The sequence below is a fragment of the Xenopus laevis genome, chromosome 5L (genome assembly GCF_017654675.1).
Source record: "Xenopus laevis strain J_2021 chromosome 5L, Xenopus_laevis_v10.1, whole genome shotgun sequence".
Classification (NCBI taxonomy): domain Eukaryota; kingdom Metazoa; phylum Chordata; class Amphibia; order Anura; family Pipidae; genus Xenopus; species Xenopus laevis.
Genome location: NC_054379.1, coordinates 154993175 through 155019887, shown reverse-complemented (window position 1 = coordinate 155019887; position 26713 = coordinate 154993175). Strand labels below are relative to the sequence as shown.

The 26713-nt window shown below is 38.7% G+C and overlaps 1 protein-coding gene across 1 annotated transcript in view; it reads left to right on the top strand.

The window, feature by feature from the left end:
* The window catches only part of ldah.L (lipid droplet associated hydrolase L homeolog), a 109272-nt gene extending 82862 nt beyond the window's left edge, over positions 1 to 26410 (top strand). The window contains exons 5-7 of the mRNA XM_018264048.2: positions 6210 to 6450; positions 16278 to 16360; positions 23464 to 26410. Of these exons, the coding sequence (XP_018119537.1) occupies positions 6210 to 6450; positions 16278 to 16360; positions 23464 to 23652 (513 nt within the window). The 3' untranslated portion in view covers positions 23653 to 26410. The remainder of the gene's footprint in view (positions 1 to 6209; positions 6451 to 16277; positions 16361 to 23463) is intronic.
* The last annotated feature ends 303 nt before the right edge of the window (positions 26411 to 26713 follow it).

Below are 26713 nucleotides of genomic sequence, written 5' to 3'. Positions count from 1 at the left end.
CTTTGGTATGCTAATGAAAAGGTTAAATGCATTAAATGAGTTAAGATAACTTTAGATAACACAGTTTCTTCAATTAACTCTGAGTCATGACGCATTTAACTCACAAATCCAAGTGGCTTCATCTGTATAGTGCTACGCAATATGATGGCGCTATATAAATACATGTTAATAATAATAAAAATAATAGCCAAGTCTTGGATGACTTGGTCAGGAGTGGTCCACTTGTCCAGTATCAGGCATAACATAAATTAGTGATCTAACTTGTATTAAATTACAAGGAAGTTATTAATCACTGTGGGGGAGGGGGTTCAAGTTGTATGTCGCCAACCCCCCCCCTCCAGTCATTACAATCTCTAACCTCTGATGGCAACTTTGGTCATTAAAGATTTTTCAATTTATTGGGTGTTAAATATTAATAGTGAGAATTACTGGCCATTGACTTGTGGCCATTGTGTACTACAAAGGAAATATTTGCCTTTTGCTGTTACTGGCACCCACATGTGATTTATGCCTTTCAGATATCTTTGTTTTAATATATGTTCCCCGTTTATGAAATGATAGGAAAATGTAGGAAGTTCTGCAAGGGGCCTTACATACAGGAAAGCCTTCACTTTATGGTTGTTCTATATAACCTTCCGCTATTTTGTTTTTTAAATGTATAGTAAGGCAATGGGAACCCAATATTACAAAAATTCTTCTACTGTACTATATCAATGTACAAGTATGGGACGTGTTATCCAGAATGCTCGGGACCTGGGGTTTTTCAGGAAAAAGGGGTCTTTCTGTAATTTGGATCTCCATATCTTAAATCTACTAAAAAAAAAAAATTTAAACATTGATTAAACCCAATAGGATTGTTCTGCCTCTAATAAGGATTAATTATATCTTAGGACCAAGTACAGGCTACTTTTTTATTATTACAGAGAAAAAGGAAATTTTTAAAAAAAATGTTGACTTTTTTGCTTAAAATGAAGTCTATGGGAAATGGCCTTCCTGTAATTTGGAGCTTTTTGGATAACAGGTTTCTGGATAACGGATACCGTACCTGTATCAGTAATGGTCAGAACTGAGGTTGTTCTTTCTGTAATTTGGCTCTTCATACCTAAAGTCTACTAGAATATGATGTAAACAATAAATAAACCCAAAAGGCTGATTTTGCTTCCAATAAGGATTAATCATATCTTAGTTGGGATCAAGAACAATCTACTGTTTTATTACTACAGAGAAAAAGAAAATCATTTTTAAAAAAATTGATTATTTGTATAAAATGGAGTGTATGGGAGATTGCCTTTCTGTAATTCGAAGCTTTCTGGATAATGAGTTTCCGGATACCGGATCCCATACCTGTATTGTCATAATTATTAAGGCAATATTTACTGTGTATGTAGAAGGCAAGCAACTGCCAACTTAGGTTGTTCTCCGATGCCCAAAGACGTGGCAGAAAAAGCTTAAAACTAAAAGGCAAATTTGTTTAGAGCAGAGTTTGCAGATTTGACCACATCTTTCCAATTTAAAGTTTCTTGTAAATATACAAACAAAAACATGTTATCATGAAAAAATACTGGACTGATTAATTACAATTTTTTTCTAGAAATAAAATATATTGAACATTAATAAATCCTCCCTGAGTGCTATCTTACTTGTGTCCAAGAAAATAATAAATGACCCCTACATGCCACTGTTCAGAGGTTGGATCTAAGTCTAACAAAACCATGGGCCTCCATAGAGAGCATGCCAAAGAATGAAAATCGCCAAAGAATGAGAATCGCCAAAGAATGAGAATCGCCAAAGAATGAGAATTGCCAACGCAAACAATGCAGGCCTTCTATATGTAATAGCAACCAATCACAACAGTGAACATTATGTGCTTTGGTTTGTATAAAATGTGCCCCTGTTTTCACATTACCCCCATAAAATGATTTTTTTGCTACTAAATTGACGTGCCCTGAATCTTGATCTGTTGCTATGAATTCCCGTAAAGCATCCCATGTCAGACCCTGTCTTGTTTTGCATTTTTTTAATTATACAAATTAATAGTACAGGAGTGCTTTTTTCTACTCCCATATCTTGAAAGCTGCAATCGCTATAATAGGAGTTATTTAGTCTCACTGTCCCTCCCATTGGAAGCTAAAGATCCAGCCTTCTGTGTTGCCAGTGGTATCATTGTTGGTCCAATTTATAAACCCAGACCCTGATTCAACCTGCAACTGCTTTAGCTGCGACCCAAATTACTTCCCACTGGCCGCCATGAAATTGGAAGTGACATTTTTGCAAACCGGAAGTGGTGCCATCACACATCGGAAATTACAGGATGGGGGAGGTGGGAAAAAAAGAGTAAAATTTGCCTATACAGGTATTAGTGATGTGCGGGCCGGCCCGATACCCACGGGACCCGTGTGTCGGGTGAGTTCGGGCAGACCTCGCACCCCCTTTTCCAGATCGCGGGCCGGTCCGGGTTGAACTCTTCTACAATATCGACTTCCGGTTTCAACTTTTATAGACGCGTGCCTGCTCTATACAAGGAACCCAGAAGTCGGGCTCAGGTGGGTGAAGGGGGGGCAGGAAAAACCCAACCCGCACATCACTACCAGGTAGGGCATCATTTACGCAGAAAGCTCCGAATTACAAGAAGATCACCTCCCATAGACTTCATTTTAATTAGGGATTCTGACTTTTTCAGCAGGATTTGGATGAATGCTCGTGCCAACCAAATCCGAATCCTAATCTGCATATGCAAACTAGATGTAGGAAGGGAAATCGCGTAACATTTTGTCACAAAACAAGGAAGTAAAAATATTTTTTCCACTTTTTCCCTTCCCTTCCCTAACTGCATATGCAAATTAGGATTCAGATTTCTCTGTAATAAAGTACCAGTACCAATAATTAATCGTTATGAGAGGCAAAACAATCCTATTGGGTTTATTTAATGCTTCAATTATTTTTAAGCAAATTTATGTTACGGAAATGCAAATTACGGAAAGATCCATTATCCGGGAAAACCCCAGGTCCTGAGCATTCTGGATAATAGGTCCTATACCTGTATTAAGAAAAGTGACCCACAGACCTGAACCCATACCCACAACTACCACAGTAATAGTGCATTATACAAGGAAATTATTTACAAAAAAGAATAATTCTCCTGCCATGGTGACTTTGCAGAATCCTCGAACAATACTGTCCCTGAAACCCTGCCCGATACCCTGAGAACCAGTGTTTATATTGTATTTTATTGAGATACCCTTGTTCCGCATGCCATATTCTGCATCAGGTATCACACAATGCACAACTGGAAACCGTTACACTTCAAATGCTTTCTGGGACCGGTAAAATACAAAAATTATGAAGGGGGAGATGAAATAATTTTTCACTATGCCAACAATTTGTCTTGACCGAATGAAAACTGTCCAACAAAAACATACAGGTTATACATCTATACTCAGATATTTTCTTGGCATAAAGATCACCTTTAGCATGAGCCATTTCCAGCCTGCCAGTCCTCAAAAGATAACCGTAAGAATCCGCGGAAAAAAAATTCTATCCTCTTAAAGGACATGTAAAGAAAATTCATTTTCCAAACCGTTAAGGTTAGACGATTCTAATTTTTTGCCTGAGGGGAAATATATATTTAAGAAAAAAAAAAATAATGGAATGTTTAACAAATATGTTTTTATCCAAAAAATGTCAAGTTTGTTAGCGTATAGATTTCAAGGGCCAATGTGGAACGTGTTATAAAATTGCCTCAAAGCAGGGCGAGTGCGTTATTCTAGATGCTTTGATGCTAGAGGAACGTTCGCAAACTGGGTCCGTTTTGTCATGTGCATTAACTTGGACCCCTTCACCGCACAGCTGTGTTAATAAGGCAGCCGGTATTTCCTCGCCCTTGGAGAATTTGACTGAAGGCTCCTACGAGCCGAGTAGAAGAAATTTTGATTAATGTGACACGCTGTCAAATTTGGACGTTAGATTACTATTAAGTGCGTCGTTATGTTATCTTAGAAAAATGTAGTAGGTTTCACCTGACAGATAATAGCTTTTTTTTCTTCCTCCAACTGAACACCAGGGAAAGAGTAATGGAAAGGAGGTATGGATATATTTCAAAGTAAGTGTTGTTCCTGACAGACAAACGGCACTTGGCTTAGTAAATCTTTAAGCAATCTGATTTTCAGAATAATTATTTATGTATAATATATACAGATGTATTATGAAACAAGATGTATCTTCAAGCCAAGTAACTTAAGCCTGTGTTAGTGGTTCTAAAGCTGTGGGGCTGCCCCCCCCCTGGAAGGGTTGGAGTAGTGGTGGGGGCACTCAGGCTGAAGGCCAGTTAGGGTGAGCTTTGGGGGGAATACTTATTTGCTCTCTTGGATACACCTGAAAGCCCAGTTTAAGGTCAGTTAGGGTGAGATGTGGGGTTAAAACATATTTGCTGTCCTAGATATTCTTGGAGCTATGGCTGAAAGGCTGTGTTCCTATATCTGTGACCTTGTTATGAGCTAAGGGGAAGCCCTGACCAAAGGTTGAACCTCCGAGGTAAGTTAAAATGAAAAAAAAAAAAAGCCTGAAAACCATTGCCCTTCATTATATATGTTTCTGTCTCTCCTGGATCATTTCCATGATTGGCGAAATTCAAGTATTTTTGCACTGTTTTCCTTCATGTCATGATTGCATGTGAATATTTTTGGCACATTTAAGTGTGTCTAATTAAATAACCTAAAATAAATAGGGGTGCTAAGTTGCAGGTACCCATCAGTGACCCTATTTACTCCAAGCCTTTCCACCAGCCCAGGGTATGCTGAGTGCCATGCAATCACCTTTTTCTGGTCTCCATGGTATCCTCTGGCTGCCTTGGGTGACTGCATATGCCAGGGGTCCCCAAACTTTTTTACCCGTGAGCCACATTCAAAAATAAAAAGATTTGGGGAGCAACACAGGCATGGGGTGCCAAATAAGGGCTGTGATTGTGGACTGGTAGCCTACAGGAGACTCTTTTTGGCAGTGCACCTGGTTTTTATGCAACAAAAACTTGCCCCAAGCCTGGAATTCAAAAATAAGCACCTGCTTTGAGTCCACTGAGAGCAACATCCAAGGGGTTGGGGAGCAACATGTTGACCGTTTACTCAGACCGTTTATTCTTCTAGAATGGAGGCAGGGGATAACTGAAAAGAAAAAAAAAAGATGTTGCTGCAGGGCTCAGCATAAAGTGCAATTTTTCAAGAAGAAAAGCACCAGCCCTAGAGACTAGAATAACTAGGGGTTGCCTAACAATTTGGTCCCCCCCATGTGATTTTTGTTGCCTTCTCCATTGAGAATGGGCAACAGGCAATATTGACATTTTCACCAAATCCCCAGCTAAATGCTGCTCCTTAGGTGCAAGCAGCCCTCTACTCACCATCTTCCATAGGCAGACAGGATAGGGTTCTCTAGCACCATGCACCCACCGACACTCCATAACATGCATGTCGGAATGGTACTAAGTTAGGGGGCAGGACAGGGACTCCCGAGTGAGTCCTCCAGCTTGCCCTCCATGAATGTAGACAGAACTGTCTGGGACAAGCGTCTGTGGGTGCTCACCACAGATAGTGACAGGGTGCAAAATGCAAATGGTTCTTCCACTTTGCCCCATGATGTGTCTATGACTAAAGTGGATAAAGTTTCGAATCCAAACTTGCATTTTGATATTTTGAAAAATCCTCCGCATAGCAAATTAAAATTCTCTTCACAAGACATACCGGATATTTGCTTGGTCCCTTTATTATTGGCACCAGACTTCAGATAATGGGTGCCTGTTTGGTCAGCATTATCTCGTACAATACATGTACTGAGCAGAGCAAAAGCCCAATCTGTATGTAGCGTAACAGCTTCTGCTGGTTATTCCAGGTGCAGTGCATAAACTAACACTAATATCTTGCTTTTGCCCTCTAGTGGTACCTTGACTTTTTTTTATCTGTTTCTTTACTTTTGTATGTGCCTAAATGTTGTCCCTTTCAGTATGCAGGTCATAATATGTGTGTGATAATCAGATTATTTATGTCTACAACTAGAGTTTTGACACTGTGACCTGCGCCAGTTCTAGGTGGTGTTTTTGCCCATAGAAGGCATGGAAAGCTGACACTTTCTACGCAATCATGTTTTTGTTAATTGGCATTTATATAAAATGTACCTGTTCAATAATATTTTCCCTGATACATTTAATTTCCAAACCCTTTCAGGTCCTGCAGTCGATAATGCTGTTTCCCACAATCGAACGGATGGCCCAGTCCCCCCAAGGCAAAATAATGACACCCCTTCTGTGCAGCCTTCGCTATATATTCTACATGCCTCTCTATCTGCTCTCCTACCTACCAGAGAACATCAAGATGTCGCTGGTGAGATTCATCCTGCGCGGGATTAAATCCGTGGATGAAGCCTCCATAGAAGCTTGTCTCAATTTATTTAGAATTGATTGTGCAGGTGAGTCTTTGGTTTTATAGCTTGGAATGTTGACAAAGTAGGGTGAACTTAGTGAGGGGCTGGTAGGTTGGGTATTTGGCCTGGCCAAGGACTCACTAATGGCTATAAAAGTTAGAAGATGGTCAAAATCAGATCAAAGTTGGAGCCTCATCCACCACCTGTGGTTGCTCTGTGCGTGTAGCTTGTTCTAGTGTCTCAGACTTTGATAGATGAAGGGGTCACAATGTTCCTTGACAGTTTTATTCGTATAATTTTTTCTTGATTAGAAGGGCTGTGTGTTTTCGTATGATTATTTTGCCTTTCAGCATTGTTTGTTTCTTTGCACCCAGAACATGCCAAGCTCACATCTCAAAAGATCTTTATAAAGGTGGCAATACACGGGCAGATTAATGGTGCCGATATCAGTCCTTTAGACCGATTCGGCATCTTATCTGCCCATGTGTGGGAACTTCCGACAAGTCTCACCAATCGATATCAGGCCAAAACTTGGCCTATCTATCAGGCAGGTTTGACTTTTCCTGCAATCGAGGTCTGCATCTGATGCGGTCCTACAATCTGTCAGCGCCCATTCTCTTTATAATCCAATCATTCGGCCCTAGGGCCAAACGTCCGAATTTACCCAATATCGCCATGCCGTGGGTGGGCATATCGGGGAAAGATCCACTCGCTTGGCGACCTCACCAAATGAGCAGATCTTATAGTGTATGGCCACCTTTACTTCATCAGATAATCCCATAAAAGATACCGGTTGACCCTAAAATCCTGGGCCACTGCTCCACCACAGTGCCTCTACCCAACTGTATAAAAATTACATCAGCACCCACATATACAGACAAAGCTGCACCACATGCTTCACTGTCCAATAAAAGAGAAAATTAACTGGGAATGAACATTGAGCATTTTATATTAAACTAGTCTGTTCAACTCTTTCAACACGTAGGACACCAGTTTTCCAGTATACTGGACATTGACTGACTTAATTGCCAGTGTTTCAGATATAGTTCCAAGAATACCAAGGACAGCAAATATGTTTTTACCCAAAATCTCACTCTATTTGACGTAACCCCACAGCAGGTTATCAATAGGTGCACCAAAGAATCACAGGCAAACGCCATTTTAAGGGAGAACTACGGCCTGCACCTACTGAAAGCAGCCAAAACTATGAGAAGTTGATCCACACTTCCAATGTGAACCGCTATATTTATTTTTTAATAGCAACTTCCCTATTTTATAGTTCAAGTATGGGATCTGTTATCCAGCATGCTTGGGACTGGGGGTTTTCTGGATAAGGGATATTTCCCTAATTTGGATCTACATACCTTAAGTCTACGTAAAACTAATTTAAACATTAAATAAACCCAATAGGCTTCCAGTAAGGATTAATAATATCTTAGTTTGGATCAAATACAAGGAACTGGTTTTTATTATTATTTATTATTAGTATTATTACAGAGAAAAAGGAAATAATTTTTTTTAAATGTTAGTAATTAGATTATAATGGAGTCTATATTAAGCTTAATTATGTCAAGATTCTGCATGCTCAGTTTTAATGAATTTCTCTACACATCAAAGTATTCCGCCTACTAAATTGCATTTTTTTTTCCTTTCTAATATTTTCTATTTTTTCCGCTTCTAGTTCTGTATGATCCCATTCTCTGTGCATGTTTAGAAAGATTTCCCTTGGAAGTAGTGACCAAAAATGTATTTATATTATGGGATTGAAAACAAATAATAACACATTATTTATAGCCGCCAACATCATGATTTATATAGTAACAGCAAGTTACACAGCAATAATGTGTTACCAACAGGAATCTTAAAATGGGTGGTTCACTTTTAAGTTAACGTTTAGTATGTTATAGAATGGCTAATTCTAAGGAACTTTTCAAGTGGCCTTCATTTTTTCTTTTTTATAGTTTTTAAATTATTTGCCGACTCTTTCCAGCTTTTAAATGGGGCCTATCTAAAAAAACAAATGCTCTGTAAGGCTATAAATTTATGTTTATTGGTACATTTTATTACTGATCTTACTATTTAGGACCCTTACTATTCATATTCCAGTTTTTATTTATTTCAATGCATGGTTGCTAGAGTAAAAAGTTAAAATTAAATTGCTGAAATTGCAAACTGGAGAGCTGCTGAATAGAAAAACGAAATAACTCAAAAGCCACAAATCATTAAAAACAATACCAATTGCAAATTACAACAGAATATCACTCTCTACACTCTCATACTTAATTTAAAGGTGAACCACCCCTTATATATATATATATATATATATATATATATATTAAACACCCAAGGGCCTGTGCCTAGGGCAACAGATTTATGGGGGAGCCTTGGGTTCCTATATTTAAATAATATGGCTGTGTAAATATATTTTTTCCCAGCCTGTTGCCGGATGCTTGTTGCTAAATCTGGTGGTGGAGCGAACAGAGCTACCCACCTTTTTTAATGATCACATGAAATACATGTTAATAATCACAGCAAAGGACAGGCGGGGGGTGCAGTTGGCAGTCCACTCCCTATGTCAGGACCGAAATCTATTACAATAGGAATAACAAAAAAGGGTTATAGAATGAAATAGGGTCCGAGAGCCCTGCTCACCAGAGCTTACAATCTAAACTCACATATTGTTGGGTTATAGAGCCCGGGACACTACAGATACTGTGCGAGAAGGTGTTGGGGTCGTGTAAGGGCACAAGGTTTTATCAAACGTGTGTCTTTATAGCATTATGTGACAGAACTAGACATTTGTAACCTGTTGCTGGAAACCCTGGCTCCTAGCCTGTAATTCCGAGTGAGTCACAGGCACCTGTGGAATGTTGTCCTAGGGCTTCAAAAATAATTTTTTTAAAAAAAGAGAGAGCGAGAAGCCTCCAGTCCACATTGGTGCTATTACTTGTAGGGTCTGTTTTCATCCAAGAGCTGCTTTTCATGACTATCATTAGGCAAATCTATGCTCGGCCCTTTTTCCAAGGGGCTGCTCCATTTTCCAGTTCAAGTTTAGTCCGTGGTCATTTTTACTAGGTACATATCCCTGACTATTAAAGTGCTTTTGGTCTCGGCAAGAGGTCTCTGACTGTTTGTAGGTGACCTTTCTTCCCTTCCTGCGGCTTGTTTATTATCCGTTTCTAGTGACAAGCTGAGGGATAGGGACCCAAGCCAAACGCTTTTCTCAGACAACCTACTAAATTCCATTCGGTAAATACTGCTACAGGCCCCGAGCCAAAGAACATCGAAAAAAAAAGTGACACAGACCTGGGCAAACTTGTAATGGATGCTGTTCCATTGAAGTACACGGTACACAGTTGATTTAAGTGTCACTGTTTTATAAACGTATGCGTGGACATAAATATAATTTGTCTCTATACATCCGGAAAGCCATTATCCAGAAATGCCAAAGGTTCTGACATTTTCATAAATAAGCAAAAAAAAAAAGTGAAATGGGACGAGGCAGGGAAAATTTCTGTCTCAAAGGTTTATAAAGAAGGTCCTTATTTCTTGTGCGGCTTCTTTAGTAAACAGTCTTCTGTGGGTCGTAGTCATCGCGGCAGACACCAGATTGCTCAATATTTTTCACATGGAAACCAGTGAAACGTTCCCTATTTAGGTATCACTTTCACCCACAATTGCTTCTTTTTTTACTCGAGAAACTTATTGCTAATTATTTTTTTAATTCTTTTTATTCCTTGTAAACAATAAATAAAACAGATACTGAATTTATGGGCAAATTATTGAGGGACAATCGACTTTTTATGGGACTTCTGTTTCCTCTTGTGGGCTATTTTCATTAAAATTTTGGATTTAGACAAAACTAAACCACAATGATCCACTGATGCCCGGTCTCTCCATTCTTTTCCCAAGTCCGGACAGATATAGGGCAGAATAATGAAGTGTAGAACAAAGAGTGAACCATAAAGAACATGGTTATTTATCCCCAGTGGATACAGCAATCTGTTGCATTTGTATGGTGAGTCAACGGAAGAATGAACACTTCTCTGTAATTAACGAGGCCTGGATTAACTGCTACTTCAATGTGTGCTCAAATGTGCTATAAAACCCAAGCAAACAATTTCCATTTTTTTATTAAGAAACAAAATCAGCTGTTTGCACGTTTGAAGAACCAGTATGTTCCAAGTCAAATGTGATGCAGTTCTCTCTCTGTGAACTCCCCGAAACATGCAGGGTATAAACAGTCATATTGCAGCTGTTTCATATTTATTGCGCACCAGCAAAGCCTCTCCAGATTCGCACACATTGAAACTCTCGTTTGGAGCAAATAACCTCCAACTTGTGCATTATTGTTTTCAGATGCAAACGTCCCTGTTTAATCGATGTTACGATGTCTGCGTTAGTTATCACTCACGGAGCAAGACTCAATTTAGAATGAGATGTGACATGGCCAGGCAGCTCTCTTTCCGACCTTTTCTGTGATTCTCGGTTCCCAGTGCTTCTCGTTTGCGCCAACCATGATGTCACCACAATTTAACAATTAGATTTCTAAAAAGAACAGAATGAAGGGTTGGTATGATAGGCCCATGCCTCTGAGTAAGTGATGCAGAAATAGAAATTTTATGCTTAAAACGTGCATGGTTTAGTCAACGAGAACATTTTTTAAAAAAAATGTAGGCGCTTTCTTTCGTTCTTGCGATTGACTGTTACCCAGTCAATGTATTCTGCCATGAATTGTTCCTGTGGGGAAAACCTCAAATTGGATTGATCCATTTGTTTTGCTTTAGTCCAGTGATCAGATCTCATGAAAGTCTCTGATGACCCACCACTTCTAGGACAATGTCCATTGTCAACGGTGGTCTTTTTGTAGCAGGATTTTTCAACTTTCTTAGACAACACAGAGCACAGATATCAATTAAAGAGGCCATCATTTTGGCTGCATAGATAGGCCAGTAGGCTGCTGACTCAACAGTTGGCAGGAGAGATGCAAATACCAGCCGAATATATGGCTTCCATTTTGATAGAAAAATACAAGATTCCTCTGCACTCAACCCATTATCAATATATATCACTATATATCACTAAGTGGTGAGCACAACTTTCCCTTGTTTGTTATAGTTATACAGGAGCAGTGACCAGCTCCATGTTGTAGCTCCCACCCTTCCCAGCTATAGTCAGGTGATCCCACTGGTGTCTAATAAAAGGGCAGCCAAGTATGGAGGTTTACTTTGAAAGCAGCTAGTAAGTTGCGGGTAAAACTTATTCCCTTTGTAAAATATATAAGGAAGCAATAGAATACTTAATGAATCAGATGAAAATTGAATGTAGGTCTGGCCAGATATGGGATGACTTTGAAGTAGTTGTTCAGCCTAAATATATTGCAATATATGGACAAACAATCCCTGTGTTGTTTAAAGGGTAAGGCATTTTTCAGTAGCAGTATGCACAAAATGTCTCTGTCTTAAATATATTGATAATGGGTTGAGTGCAGAGGAATCTTGTATTTTTCCATATGTATTTTGTGGTCACACCCTCATTGCACCTCCGCCTAATGATTTTAAAAATTAGTGGTGAGCACAACTTTCCCTTGCTTCCATTTTGATAGCTTCTTTTTTGTGGCAACAATCCGATCCCTGCTGCTTTTCCTTCACCTGGATGGAAAAAAATGTGATCAGAAGTGTCTGAAATACATTACTGGTATTGGGCTTTTCTGCCTCAAGACTTGCTCTCTGTGAATAGGAGATGGCACCAGTGATTTGATAAATTTTCCCTTTTTGATAAGGTTTATTGCTCCCATGGCATGGATGGGGAGAAGCTCCTAAACCTGCCCATGGGAAACTGAACATTTGTCTTTGCTTTTCTTAATATATTTTTATCCATACCTGTAGTTCAAATTATGCATATTAGAATTTCTTTCTATCCCGTTCATTTCAAGCAGAAGTCCTGTTATGTATGCAGCAAGATTATTCTCGGCTCTCTAGCATTCAACCGTCCTTTATCCTTTTTCGTTACAAAGCCCATCCAGGCATCTGAGATTTTTGAAATATATGGAAAGCAAAATTACTTGCTTTGGGGTCAGCCATTCAAAAAAAAATAGTGCTTACGTTACACAGCAGATAGCAAATAAGTTCTGTAGAACATAATGGTGTTATCTGTTATCCACTATTTAACCTGTGCCATATAGCCTTGTTTCAATTACCGCCATTGCTACACAGCAGCTTGTTTATATGAACAATAATAGTTTTTCTGATCAAACACACCAGTTTTACCAGTGCAGGGCAGCATGATATTTTCATTACTATAAACCCCTTGTTTTTTGGTGTTACTGTTCCTTTAATGTTAGTGGCTCTTTAATTGGCTCTGCACTGCACTGTCTACAGTGTGTGTGCTTCCAGCTACCAGCCCACCATCTGTATCCGAACTACAAACCCACCAAATGTCTTGGGAGAGGAGGGGAAGTCTTTGCCAATAGATTCAGAAGGCTGTAGCAGAACGTTTGAATAATTCCTTATCTTTACATATCTGAACAAGCAATATTATTTATTATTGAAAATAAATTGATTTGGCATATTTTCCCAAATGTGTCATTTTTGTGCTACTTAGTTACACTGGAGGGATCATTTACGAATGCCCCAAGCACTTCTAATTATAGTTGCCAATGCCTCTGTTGCAACTCATCTGATGAATGGCGCTCAATCCCGTCTATTGACACTTGGGAACTCTGAACTGACGCCACCCTGCTTGGAATTCCTTCAAGTAGGTTGCATTAATGGGCGCACCAGATCTGTGCCCGGTGATGCAAATATCATTTTGAATAAGCACCTCAGAAGTGATGCAACCTGCACTCTGAAAATGCTAGATGCAACTTATTTAAGTCAAAACATAAGTGCAGTCATGTCTGATTTGGGGGCACAATTTCGGGCATGTATCTCAACGCATTTATGCTGGCCAATCGCTGATTAGAGCGGTAAAATCCAGCCCCCTTGTATCACATCCCTGCCCCTCTGTCACTCACCTCCTCATGATGTCACTCCACCACCCCCTGTGATGTCACAACCCGCCCCCATGCTTGGAGTTCCAGAAGCAGAAAAGTGCCATCCCTAAGTACTAATTTATGCTCCAGTGCCAGGTTGATAATTATCTGCCAGCCTTCTTATCAGTAACATTAGCAACAATCAAAATTTTTACTCTATGGGGGTTATTTATCAAAGTCTGATTTTATCTCAACATTTTCTGCTACAAACTCCGATCAAATCTGCTTGGGTTCTTTACTCTTATTTATTAATCTATTTTTCAGAAAATTTGCTTTTCATCCGAAAACTCCAATTTCTTATGTTTTTTTGCCCGAAAACTTTGGGTATTGCATGAAACCCAGCTCACATCAAAAAATCATTGAGACTTCTCCCATTGACTTATATATAAACCTCAACAGGTCCCGGATTTTCTAATTTGGACTTTTCCATCCTCTGGGTTTAATAAATTCCGAAAAATTAGTGATTTTATAAATAATTTTCGTGATTTTTGCATTCAAAAACCCCCTATGACTTGCCTTTCGCTGGGCTCATTTATAAACACTGGGCAAAATTGCACCTGGGCAGTAACCCATTGCAACCAATCATCGATTAGCTTTTTTACAGCCAGCTGCACGTTGAGCAGTCAAAGCAATCATAATAACATAGTAAGTTAGTTACATAATAAGTAAGGTTGAAAAAAGACCCACGTCCATCAAGTTCAACCTTTTAAGTTTTTGAAACCTGCCTAACTGCCAGTTGATCCAGAGGAAGGCAAAAAAAACATCTGAAGTCTCTCCAATTTGCCTTAGAGGGGGAAAAAATCCTTCCTGACTCCAAAATGGCAATGGGACCAGTCCCTGGATGAACTTGTACTATGAGCTATCTCCCATATCCCTGTATTCCCTCACTTGCTAAACACCATCCAACTCCTTCTTAAAGCTATCTAATGTATCAGCCTGTACCACTGATTCAGGGAGAGAATTCCACATCTTCACAGCTCTCACTGTAACAAACCTCTTCCCAATATTTAGGCGGAACCTCTTTTTAATCATTTGATAGGTTGCCATAGGTTACTGCCCAGTTTCAAATTTGCCCAGTATTTATAAATGACCCCCACTGTGTTGCCTGTACTCTCAGAAGCGAGGAACCATTTGTTGCAGAGAGGGCAAAACAGAGCTAATTCTTGAGTTTATACTGAGCACTGAAGGATTATACATTGCCCTTTAAATACAGCTGTATTTTGGAAACTGAAAATGTTCACTTTGTGATTTTATTTCTTGTTGATATAAAGAGGAAAATAAACTGGGCTCTAGGCATTGTTTTGTTGCACATGACACCACTGAGTATCAGCTTTGTCACAGAGGACCCCAGATGCTGGGCCCAGCCACACTACGTCTTTTGCTTTTACAGTTTTGAGAGAACTTTGTTGAAAATGTGACAAAAAAAATGAGATCATAGAGTGCGTTGTCAAGTCACTGCATTAGGAGCACATAGCCCTTAGCAATACTGGGGAGGCAACCTTCCAACTGCTTTACAACTACAGATCCCATCATCCACTGTGTTTCGCTGCAATGGCTTCTAGGCTTGGAAGCAGAATCCAACCATCCACTTTTAGATGTTTATGACATCGGAGCAGTTATTGTGTTTCCATGGGGGATTCATTTCCAACAGTGTGCCGTTGCCCTAAGAAACTTTTTGTACATGTTGATACTGACATATTTAAAATGTTATTGTGCACACTATATAGCCTTATTTATATAGAGACACCTAAAGGGGAGGCCCTTGGTGCCTATATATTAAAAAAAATCACTTGAGGGAAAAGTAATCCACTCTCCAGTATGGCGATGGACACTTTCGGCTAAATCCACCGGGTGAACCAAAGCGGAAGGTGGATACAACTCCCTTCACAATCTGTACATTTACAGCTACTGTGTACAATTACTATGAGGTTGGTTTACTAACAATTGGAAAAATATTTTTCTGAATTTACATTTTTTCCTAAGTTCTCACAAAAAATAAATTTGCAAGAATGAGTTTCCTGCACAAAACTGCACAAAATTATGTAATTTATACAGTCATTATAGAGATAAAATTCTGGAATGAATATTTTTTGAGAGTTGTAAAAATTGAAAGAATTTTGGAAAAAGTGTAAAGTGTTGCAATGGGTTGTAATTGTACCTCAGATCACTTTGGTAAAAAAAACTGCTATTCTAAAATCTCTTTATTGCATATTGCAGGAAAAAAACGTGAAAAAAAGAATATTTACACAATCTTGAGTTTCATACAGCATATTAAAAAAATGCAGACATTTGGTAAAATAAATAAGTAAGGAGTATTGGGGAGCACCTCCCATCAAATAGAAAACAACTGATGGTGTGCAAGGTCAAATAATTAAACCAATAAAGAAAAGAAAAAGAATTGACCTAATTCTTTTTCTTTTCTATATTTGGTAAAATAATTTTCTGAATTTAGTTTTTCCTAAATTCTCACAAAAACAAATTTGTTTAATTCGTTATACTATTTGCAACAATGAGTTCTTGCACAGAAATGCACAAAATGATATTGCGTATACAGCAATTGTAAGAAAAAATGTAGGCATGAAAAAAAAATGTTGTGAGTTCTAGAATTTATAGAATTTTGGAAAAAAGTTCTACAGTGTTGCAATAGGTTGTAGTTGCTAAAAAAAACTGCAATTCTAAAATTGCCTTTGTAAATTGCAGGGAAAAAAAATCACACATGAAATGCAGACTAGCAAAAAATGGAATTCATGTATAAAACAGGGTTTAGAATGTTAGTAAATTAGTCCCTAAACAGCTGAAGCACAATTTTTGTAAATTTTCTCCACTTTGTTATCTGCAGCAAATGCCATGTACATGGGGAGTCAAGAAATGGTGAAAGTATTGGAGAGAGACAATGACACCATCAAACACAATTTACAGAAGGTAAGTATGTCTTTGCATTATTGTTGTTTTTTTCCCCTAAAAATTCCTTCAAATTATTGAATTTATAAAAAGTCATTGATTTTAAACTGATGTGAGATCTGGGGTCAACTTCAGCCCCTGCTTCAGGCATGTACTGTTAGTATTTGTAGTATTAGATTCTCAATGGGACCACTAGGTGGAGCTGAAAGTGAAAAGCAACAGCAGAGAAAACATTCTGCTAAAATCCTCAGAGAATGGCATTGCTGCAAAGGCTCCAGATATTGAAACCCTCTCATTATATTATAATATTAATATCGCAGTTTCAAAGTCAAACCTCAGAATGAAAGAATAAATAATTCAAATAAGCAAAAATTTTAAAAATTAAGAATTATCTACAATACTTTTTTTCTGTACTACAGTTAAAGGTCAACCACCTCTTGAGTCAGAATCTGACCTGAAAGAGTCTGGTCTGCTGAAAATGTAGATTGTGCAAAGCAGTTTCTTATAGTTGTTTCTAGCAGCTGGTGATGCTACAGTGTGGGTTACACCATGCATCCATTTGTTTTTGTATTATTCTGTATGTTAAAGGAAAATACTTCAGAACAAATAGCTTAAGTGGGAGCACTTACCGGACTTCAGCGTGCTGCACGTGCACTGCCATCCCCTGCAGTGATGTCTTGCCCAAAATAGATTCAAAGAACAGAGCACCGAGGAGGCCAGTTGTTAAAAATCTTTAAAAAGTCAAGATTTATTCAAAAATTCATTTAAAATCTCCATAATTACAGCAGCAAAACACACACTTAGGCTGCCCGCTTGACGCGTTTCGTGGCACCCTGACAGTTCATCAGAAGCTTCTGATGAAGTGGCAGGGAGCCACGAATGGCATCAAGCGAAGTGGCATAAGTGTGTGTTTTGCTGCTGTAATTATGGAGATTTTAAATTAATCTTGACTTTTTAAAGATTTTTAAGAACTGGCCTCCTCAGTGCTCCGTTCTTTGAATCTATTTTGTGAAAGGAAAACAATTGCAGTATTTAGGTAAAATATAGGTGCTAGTGCCCCTTGAAGTAGTTGAGAATGAAAAACATCCATTCTCAATGTTTTCAGGCAAAAACTTTATCTTAATGACCAGGACGGTATATTTTTTTAGTTATTAGTTATTTGTAGCAAATTTTTTTTTAAAAAAATGCTAATAATTGTGTTCCTATAAACAATGCTAAATAGGAGAAGGGGTTTGGATGGGATCACGAAATTATATAAATCAACAAGTGCAACTAGGTTTCTATTGAAAGTTTTTTAAAAACTGCTTTTGGCGCAGAGTTTAATTTGCAGCTCAAAGACAGGGCAAGTGGGCTGAAATTATAGGGGTTGGAAGTTTATAAAAACAAGCAGTAAAACCCAAGTTTCTTTACAGTTGGCAAGTTACCACTCTGAGAAATTTATAGTGTTTAGTCGTTATAGTGATCATAAGTTAAAAGCCAATCTTAACACCTGGCCGTGCCAACGCCTGTGAAAGAGAAAAGTTATTGCTGGATCTTGTTTGCATCTTGTGTTCTACAGCTGATGGAAGATGAGGCACTGAATTATTCCAGCCTCATACTGAGTGTGGTTTAAGGAATCTTCTCGCTGGCCAGGGAGTGACTCTATTTTCCTTTGAGTCTTATTCCTAATTAATGTCCTGTTTTAATTGTTGGTACGATCCCCTTTTTTTTTCATTAAGTCTCTACTGAACTTACAGACCTCATCATCAGATTTTAATATTTCATCTTTAAGTCGTGTTAAAATTAAGCATAAAATGGATGATTTTGACTGGTTTTGTGGAGGTTGACAGGGTTGACCATTTTTAGGAGATTAGATATTGTGGTCCACACCCTTAAGCTTGATTTCACTCGGGACGTATGCTTGGCACGGCCGTCCATCCATTTGAGTGTCCTGAAAAAGCATGAAAAGCTCACTAGAGCATTTTCTGTATAAATAAACCAGCGTCAAAAGTGCCACCTTCCACTCATTAGCACATTTTCAGGTTGAATAAAAAACAGTGCCAAAAGTGTCACTTTCTACTCAATAGAGCATGTTCATGTTGCAAAATACCAGTACCAAAAGTGTCACCTTCTACTCAGAGTATTTCCAGGTTGAAAAGAGCCAGTACCAAAAGTACCATCTTCTGAGCCTTTTAGGTGAAAAGAACCAGTACCCAAAGTACCACCTTCTACACATTAGTGCATGTTCAAGTAGAAAAGAACCAGTAGAAAAAGTACCTTAGTCTACTCCTGGCATTTTCAGGATGAAAAGGACCAGTACTAGTGATGAGCAAATTTTTGGCCTCGAAATTTACACCCATAGACTCCAATGGATGAAAAAATGTGTCATGCATCAAAAAAATGTGGTCGCACATAGACTTCAATGCATTTCGGAGAAGCAAAATGGGTCAGATTCGCCCATTATTAACCAGTACCAAAGGTGCCACTTTCTACTCATTAGAACAATTTCAGGTTGAAAGCAACCAGTAACAAAGTGCCACCTTCTACTCACTAGAGCATTTTCAGATTCAAAAAAAAAAAACTGGTTCCGAAGAGCCACCTTCTACTCACTAGAACATTTTCAGATTACAAATAAGTGGTACCAAAGAGCCGCCTTCTACTCACTAAAGCATTTTCAGGTTGAAAAGAAGTGGTACCAAAGAGCCACCTTCTACTCACTAGAACATTTTCAGATTGAAAAGAAGTGGTACTGAAGAGCCACTTTCTACTCACTGAAGCATTTTCAGATTGAAAAGAAGTATTACTAAAAAGCCACCTTCTACTCACTAGAACAATTTCAGATTGAAAAGAAGTGGTACCAAAGATCCACCTTCTACACACTAGAACATTTTCAGATTGAAAAGAAGTGGTACCAAAGAGCGACGTTCTACTCACTAGAACATTTTCAGATTGTAAAGAAGTGGTACCAAAGAGCCACTTTCTACTCACTAAAGTATTTCAGATTTAAAAGAATAGGTACCGAAGTGCCACCTTCTACTCACTAGAACATTTTCGACCAGAGAATTAGCATGTTCATATGGTTAGGACAACCTGTAGCCAAGGGCATTGTGATCTTCAAATGGCCGAAACATCCTGAAGAAAATCAGAGCATTGGAATGGTAGAATTAGAATAATATGTAGCCATTCAGAACGTCTTTTAGCTAGCACAACCTGTAGTCAATGAGAGCGGTAGAAAGTTTATATGACTAGGACAAAAGGACAAAGTTAGAGTATTCAAATTTTTATATGGCTAGAACAACATTTAGCCAAGCAAAGCCTCAGATGGGTCATATTGCTAGAACAATCTATAGCCAATAACCACATTTAAATCTGGCTAGGGCAGCCTGTGGACCATACGAGAATAAAATGTTCATATGGCTAGAACAATCTGTAGCTAATCAGAGTCTTATGTTGGTCCAAGTGGAAAGGATAGCAGAGCCATATTCAAAAGGAACAGTAACACAATATGCATGGAAAGTGGCATTACTAGGATATCAGGTCCTGGGGTTTGGCAGAAAAAATTAAAATGGGTTTGAATTCCTGTCAGTATCCCTGTTAGAAGTCTGTGGAGGTGATCTGCTCCAAGGTATTTTTGATTTTCAAAAGATAAGAATGGCGAGAAAGTGCTTTCAGTGATATTTTAAAGCTTTGCAGCATGGCAGTTATGCAAGGATTTCAGTTTTCTGCCATTAGTTTCCATTGTGTGCGCCACCTAGTGAAGAATACTGAACATATTGTCGTATGTTATAGATTGAATTAAATATATGTGAATTATGAATATTTTTTCACCCCAGATCACCCCACTTTGGGTCACCTGTATGCGTTCGTGTCAAGTGGCAGAGGCTTGACAATTAGGAATGAAACCTGCCCAGTAAAAAATAGGCAAATATTGCACAGCTAGTCGGCTGGTATTTTATCAAGACAATGCAGTCATCCTATTGGCCAGTATGAGCACAATATGTTCCCATTTCATTATCTTACTTTTATTGCTGCTCATGCCAAACCTTTAGTAGTCTGGCCCAGTAAACTGAATTGGTGAGCTGCAGTTAAAAAATATGTTTTTTATATTTATATTTATTAAAAATGTATTTTTTAATACCCTGTACTAATAATTCTAAATGTATCTGTCTTGTCCCCTTTTTTTTTTTTAATTTTCCTGTATTCTGAATTAAAGAAGGCGGTCCGGTTAAATTAAACATCGCAGATGTACTGAAACTGTTGCATTAAAACATATTATTCATTTAAGCAGCTGCTAATATCTGACCAATGTATCATAAAAATAATGGGCAACATCTCTCCCAACATCTGCTACAATTTTTTTGTATGTTCTAAATTTATTTATTTTTTTTAAATACATTTTTCTCTGGTTTGTGTTTATTAACCCATTTCCTGGTTGTCAAGGAATATCGGACACCTCTTATAGCTGCAGTACAATCATTTAAGGTGCATCTATGACTTTTCTGATTTGACCTAAAAACATTAATTCCAAACCTTAAAAGATAACTATGTGGGACATTCACTAAGATTCGTAGTTGCGCTGGCGTCCGCTTCGCCGCACTTTGCCTGGCGTAGTTTCGCCAGCGCTACGCAAATTCACTAAAATCCGAAGTTGCGCTCAGGGGTAGCGTAAGGTTGCGAATTTGCGCTAGCGTTGATTCACTAAGCAAAGTGAAGTTATGCTAGCGATGGTTAATTTGCATACGGCGCCAAATTCAAATTTCAATGGAAGTATGCACTGCACAAGCCTGGGAAACCTTCAAAACATCAAATAAAATTTTTATTTTGCCCTACACATGTGCCCACTGTATAGTTAAGGTGCCATGAGTTAGGAAATGTAGGGGGGAAGGAGGGGAGCCCCAAAAAAAATTTCGATCTTTTTCAGCCTATCACCCATAATAAAGAGAAAACGCCAGCGTTTTTTGGGACTTAGAAACATTTTTCACTTTTTTGGAAGCAATCCCTATCTACTCTATTGCACTTCGCCTGGTCTGACGTGGCGAAGGAAGTCTGGCATAAAAGGTAGCGTTCACAATAATTCGCGCGTTAGTGAATTTGCATAGTTACGCCGTTTCGCAAATTCGCCAGGCGTAAGGGTGCGAAGTAACACTAGCGAAGTTACGCCAGATTCTGTTAGTGAATCTGCGAAGTAACGAAAATGACCAACGCTAGCGAATTCACGCTAGCGTTAGGCGCTTAGTGAATTTGCCCCTATAACTCCATATTTGAGGGAGGTGGGGATTGTATCTGTAAAATAGAGATATGAGATAAATGCATTTTTTTTAATTAAACAGCCATTGTTGCACAGTCCTGACATCCTGTTGTGTAATATCCCCTTAACTACTGCTGGTATTTGCCATCATTGTTTGCTCAGATCTTGTACAGCAAGATAAGGTAAGACTATGCAAGTATGTACTTGTATTAAAGGACAAGGAAATCCCTACCCAACTGCATCGAGTTCTCCTCTTTTACGGTATCTGGACTTAGAATGTACCGTAGTAGACGGTTGCTATGTTTGCCCGATTATATACGGCATTCAGGGACCGCCAGCCAGTAGCATGCTTACTGGAAGAAAGGACCAGATATCGGCATCCATTATTCTACTCAAGGGTTTATGCTGGGGTGTCTGGTGCAGACCAACCAGACGGTCCTTTAATACAAAGATACTTGCATACCCTTATATATCTCCATAGTCTCATGCAGTGATCCACAACCACTGCCTCATGAGCAACATGTGACTCACCAACCCCTTGGATGTTGCTCCCAGTGGCCTCAAAGTAGGTGCTTATTCTTTTATTCTTGGCTTTTCGGTTGCATAAAAACCAGGTTTATTCTCATACAGAGCCTCCTGTAGGTTGCCAGTCCAAATGGCCATATATAGGGGTACTTTAAGATGCAAAAACACCCAGCACTTGGCATATGAAGGCTTAGTATATCTACAAACCCGTAACCAAGTATTAAGAATACATTTACTAAAACATTGATTATTTTTTAACCAATGTGAAATATTTGTAGTCTGAACATTTCTGCAGATTGATGTGTGCGGTCTGTGGTGTAACCAGTGCCGGTGGTGAGAGGGTCACAAACGAAATACATTGATTCTTTTTTAATGGAAAGTAATGGGGCTCACTCACCGTGTTATGCCTGGAGCAGATATTCCAGCAGTTTGTTGGAGTTGCTAATTTGATAACCTGGAAGTAGTTTACATTAAATAGGATGGTTGGGACTATGCTTGATGGTTGAGTACAGATGCATGCTTGCACAGCTCTCTCATTTACTTTTTTAGAAAAACAATTATTAATTTATTGATGGATTTAAAATATGTAGGTTAAATACCCCAGCTTCTACGCAGTTGGTACAGACAGTGACCAAGGCAATGATTGCAAAAAGTGGACATAACGAGATGAAGAATGTGTGCCCACTATTCCTTGACCTTAAGCATAAATGATAGGGAGGTCCACTCATAGGTCCAGATGCCATACCTGTGTATAGAGCAAAGCCCAACCCTCATTTAATAAGGACAACTTTCTGCCTTATTGAATTTTGTCATCACTTTCCAACTGCGTTTGATACCATTATATTACATACAACCTTAATCTGACAATACAATCATTGGCATGCTCCGTTGCCCTCATTGGGAAGAAGGAGAAGTTTAACAATGAACTTGAGATCTATCAGGGTTTGACTCATTTCTCAGTTCCTTTGTCATTTTAAAATTGGATAAAAGGAGTTACCCACAGGATGGGGAGCCAACTCCTGGAAGGAAGACATTGTGAATTACCAAATGTAGAGGGCCTCTATACATTGATGACATTCAGTAGTATCTTGTTGAACAGAAAATTGAGGAGTTTTACCTGGTGTGGTGAGTACCAGTTATGAGCCTGCTTGGCTAACCTTATCAACAACGACACCACCGTAATATGGTACGCACTATTCTGGCATGGAAGGATAATTTAAGATGAATACGAAGACTATAGCCAACCAGCCTGAGACAGTAATCGCTACTGTGGCCCTTTTTTAACACGACTCCTTGAAATTAAAAATGTAATTTAACCAAATTTTATTGTAATGAACCTGTCAATTTATGGTTTTCTTCTCCTTTTTCTTAGCTCATTTTCTACTATGGTGCCACGGACCACTGGTGTCCTGTTCAGTATTATGAAGAGATCAAGAAGGCGTTTCCTGAAGGCAGCATCTTGCTTTGTGAGAAGGGCATCAGGCACGCATTTGTCCTCGACTCCAGTAACGAAGTCGCCTCTATGATCATTGACTGGTTAAAAAAGCGATCACTTTGTTGAGTGTTGCTGCGGATTTCTTTTTTTTTTTTTTCATTTTTTTTTTTTAGACTTCTGCAACGATTTTGTCAAGCTGTAACTCAATTTTATGTGTCTCCAGTCCTGTAGATTATACAATGACAGGGTTTTTATGTAGTTTAGATATAGTTGAGGATGAATTACAGCCTACGGCTCTAACTTGAACACACTTGATTTCCTGCCATTGAAATGTTGGCTGTGCATGAGGACCAAAAGTGTCACTCGGGAAATGTGCAAATCTGCATTGGGTGGGGAGTTTTGGGAAGGTGAATCTAGCTTGAAAAAAACGTACAAAACCAGGAAAATGGAGATTTATGCTGCAAACAGAAAGCTGACAGCTATTTGAATGTTGGGCAGAAGACGATTTTTTTTTTACTGGCCCAGATATACAGTCATCTGTTGTATTCACATACACTTGTACAGTATTAGGAACATCTAGCATTCAGAGGTGGGGTCCAAGCAAGACTTACTACCCTGGGTACCACAGAGGAGCAGTTGTAGGTAGAAAGAGTATGGGAAAGTGAAATAAATCACCCACAAATTCACCGTTTGTATATGCGGTTGCATGGTGGTACCTAATAAGGCAGCTTTTCTCTTCAAAGAGACTAAATTATGAGAGAGTCTTTGTTTCCGATACAAGATTATCCATAGAGTGATAGCACACAGGGCAGCTGGACAGTCTGGTTAAATATCTCCTTAAACCCCAAGGGGATGAAAGGTTGGACTAAACTAACATGACATCTCCCTGATCAAAAGTCTTCAGTGCGCCCTCTGGTCCCAATGCTTCTTCATACCACATCCACTGCTGAAGGTTCAAGGCTTGGCCCCAATCACATAACAGAATGATGTGTTCCAGGTAAAGGCCTTCATCAAAAAAACAGTTTTTCCTCTCATTTCCTGTAGAAGTAGGACATGACAAGCCAGAGGTTTTGAAATCGTAACACCAGGATTGCAATAAGTTCCCTTTTGGGTACTCTGCTCCTGAGGTAGTTATACAGGAAAGGGAGAAACTTGGGGTAGAAAGTAGAAAATAAGATGGCAAAGATAAAGGGAATGGAAAGAGAAATGCGGAGAAGAGGGGAAGCAGGGAGAAAGAGAGGAAACAGGGATAGAAAGGAGATCAGAAATGGTAGCATGAGTAGAAGATATGTAGAGAGGTAGAAAAGAGGGCAGGAGCAAAGAGTTGAATGGTTAGAGGTCTATGGGGCATGTTTACTAAAGGTGGCCATAGACGCAACAATTACGATCTTTCTTGGAAAAGATCTTTCCAAGAAAGATCATTAGTTTCAATACATGTGTGTAGAGCTTAATCTTCAGATATACAGGTAGAAACAATAGAATTCTACCTGTATCTGACAATTCAGCACTAACAACGGTCGATGTTTGGGTTCTTTCAAAGGCACCCAATCAAAATTTTCCGTCCAGCCCGATCGACGAGCCGACCGATATCCAAGTCTTCTGTCGATATCAGTCAGCTCTTTTCCCACCATATACGCACCAAATATCGTAGGAAGATTCGTTTCGGGCGATATTATTTGAGCGGCTATGGCCACCTTAACATTGGAGATAAATATCTGGAGAGATTTCTGGAAATGTTGCCTATGGCAACCAATCAGCCATTAGATTTAAATATCCACCTATAAGTTAGAAAATAAAAGCAACAAGCTATGGTAAACATCTCCAGAAATCTCTTCAATGTTAGTAAATATGTCAGTATTGTGTCTAATTATTCAACTTCCTGGTCATATTTTCTTCTCTACAACGACAACTATATATACTGTTATATTACTACAGAAGGCAGATCTTTGGTCTCATGTTGGAGGAACATTTCATCTTATCAGCTCATTTTACCCCACTGCAGTAATTCAACTAAAATTCGTAAGGGTTATTAGAGATGCACCAAATCCATAACTTTTTGGATTTGGCAGAATATCAAGTATTTCATCGAATACCAAGCCAAATTAAAACCCTACATTTGCATGTTTGAAAAAAAAATGCATCATTTGTTAACAAATTGTCAAGTTCGATTGTCTAGATCTTTAATGTAATTAATGACTGCAAAATGTGCTGAGATTTAGCCAAATCCTGGATTTGATGCATTCTTATAAGATTTCCCTTCCCCTCTTAAATACTGTATGAAATAAGCTAGTCATTATATTTATATAATATATATCATAGCAGAAGAGTGGAGATGGCCAAAATGTGGACTTTAATCCATTGGTGCTAACCAAGGTTGATGACTGAGCAGACTGAAATTTTGGAAGAACACATCATCATATCTTTATAAAAAATAAAGGGGGGGGGAGATTTACAACAGAGTTGTAACTTATTTTAATTAAACAATAGCTACCAATCGTAGTTTTGCTTTTATTAACTTGCTCCAGGTAACCAATCGGAGCATCATTCTAATAAGCAGTAACAGTTGAACTGGAGTTTTGTAATATAGACTAACATCAAAGATCCCTAAATAGTTATGGGCAAATCTGACCCATTTCGCAAAAATTAGCAAAATTCGCTGAAATGATTTGAAGACTATAGGCGACAAAATTTTTTGATGCGCGACAAATTGTGCGTCAAATTCTTGATGAACGACAAATCTTTTCATCTCTGTGGGCATCATTTTTTGAGGCGAAACATGGCGAAAAATTTTACTCATCACAATTACTAACTTGTTTCTTCTATATAATATGTGATAATAGATGAATGTATAATAAAAGTCGGTCATCTACCATTTAGTTCATTGCTCCATGCTCCTCGTTTCTATTTCTGGGACTGCCGTCTTTTGTGCAGAATAATGTGGAAGTTAGAATGAGTTCTAAAGGAAACAGAAGAGAGCGAGAACGCTGCAGAGCATGGTAGGCTTTTTCCTTATTTTAAGGTAATAAATTGTGAAGACGGTTCCTTGGGCTTATCTGTATCGCTCTGGGTGGGAAGGATGTTGAACAGTAACATTAGAGAGAGAGCTCCATATGGCGGGATATGATCTGGGTGGCCGATGTTATTTACAAATGGCTGAGTATTTCCATATATAATTATAGATTGCACA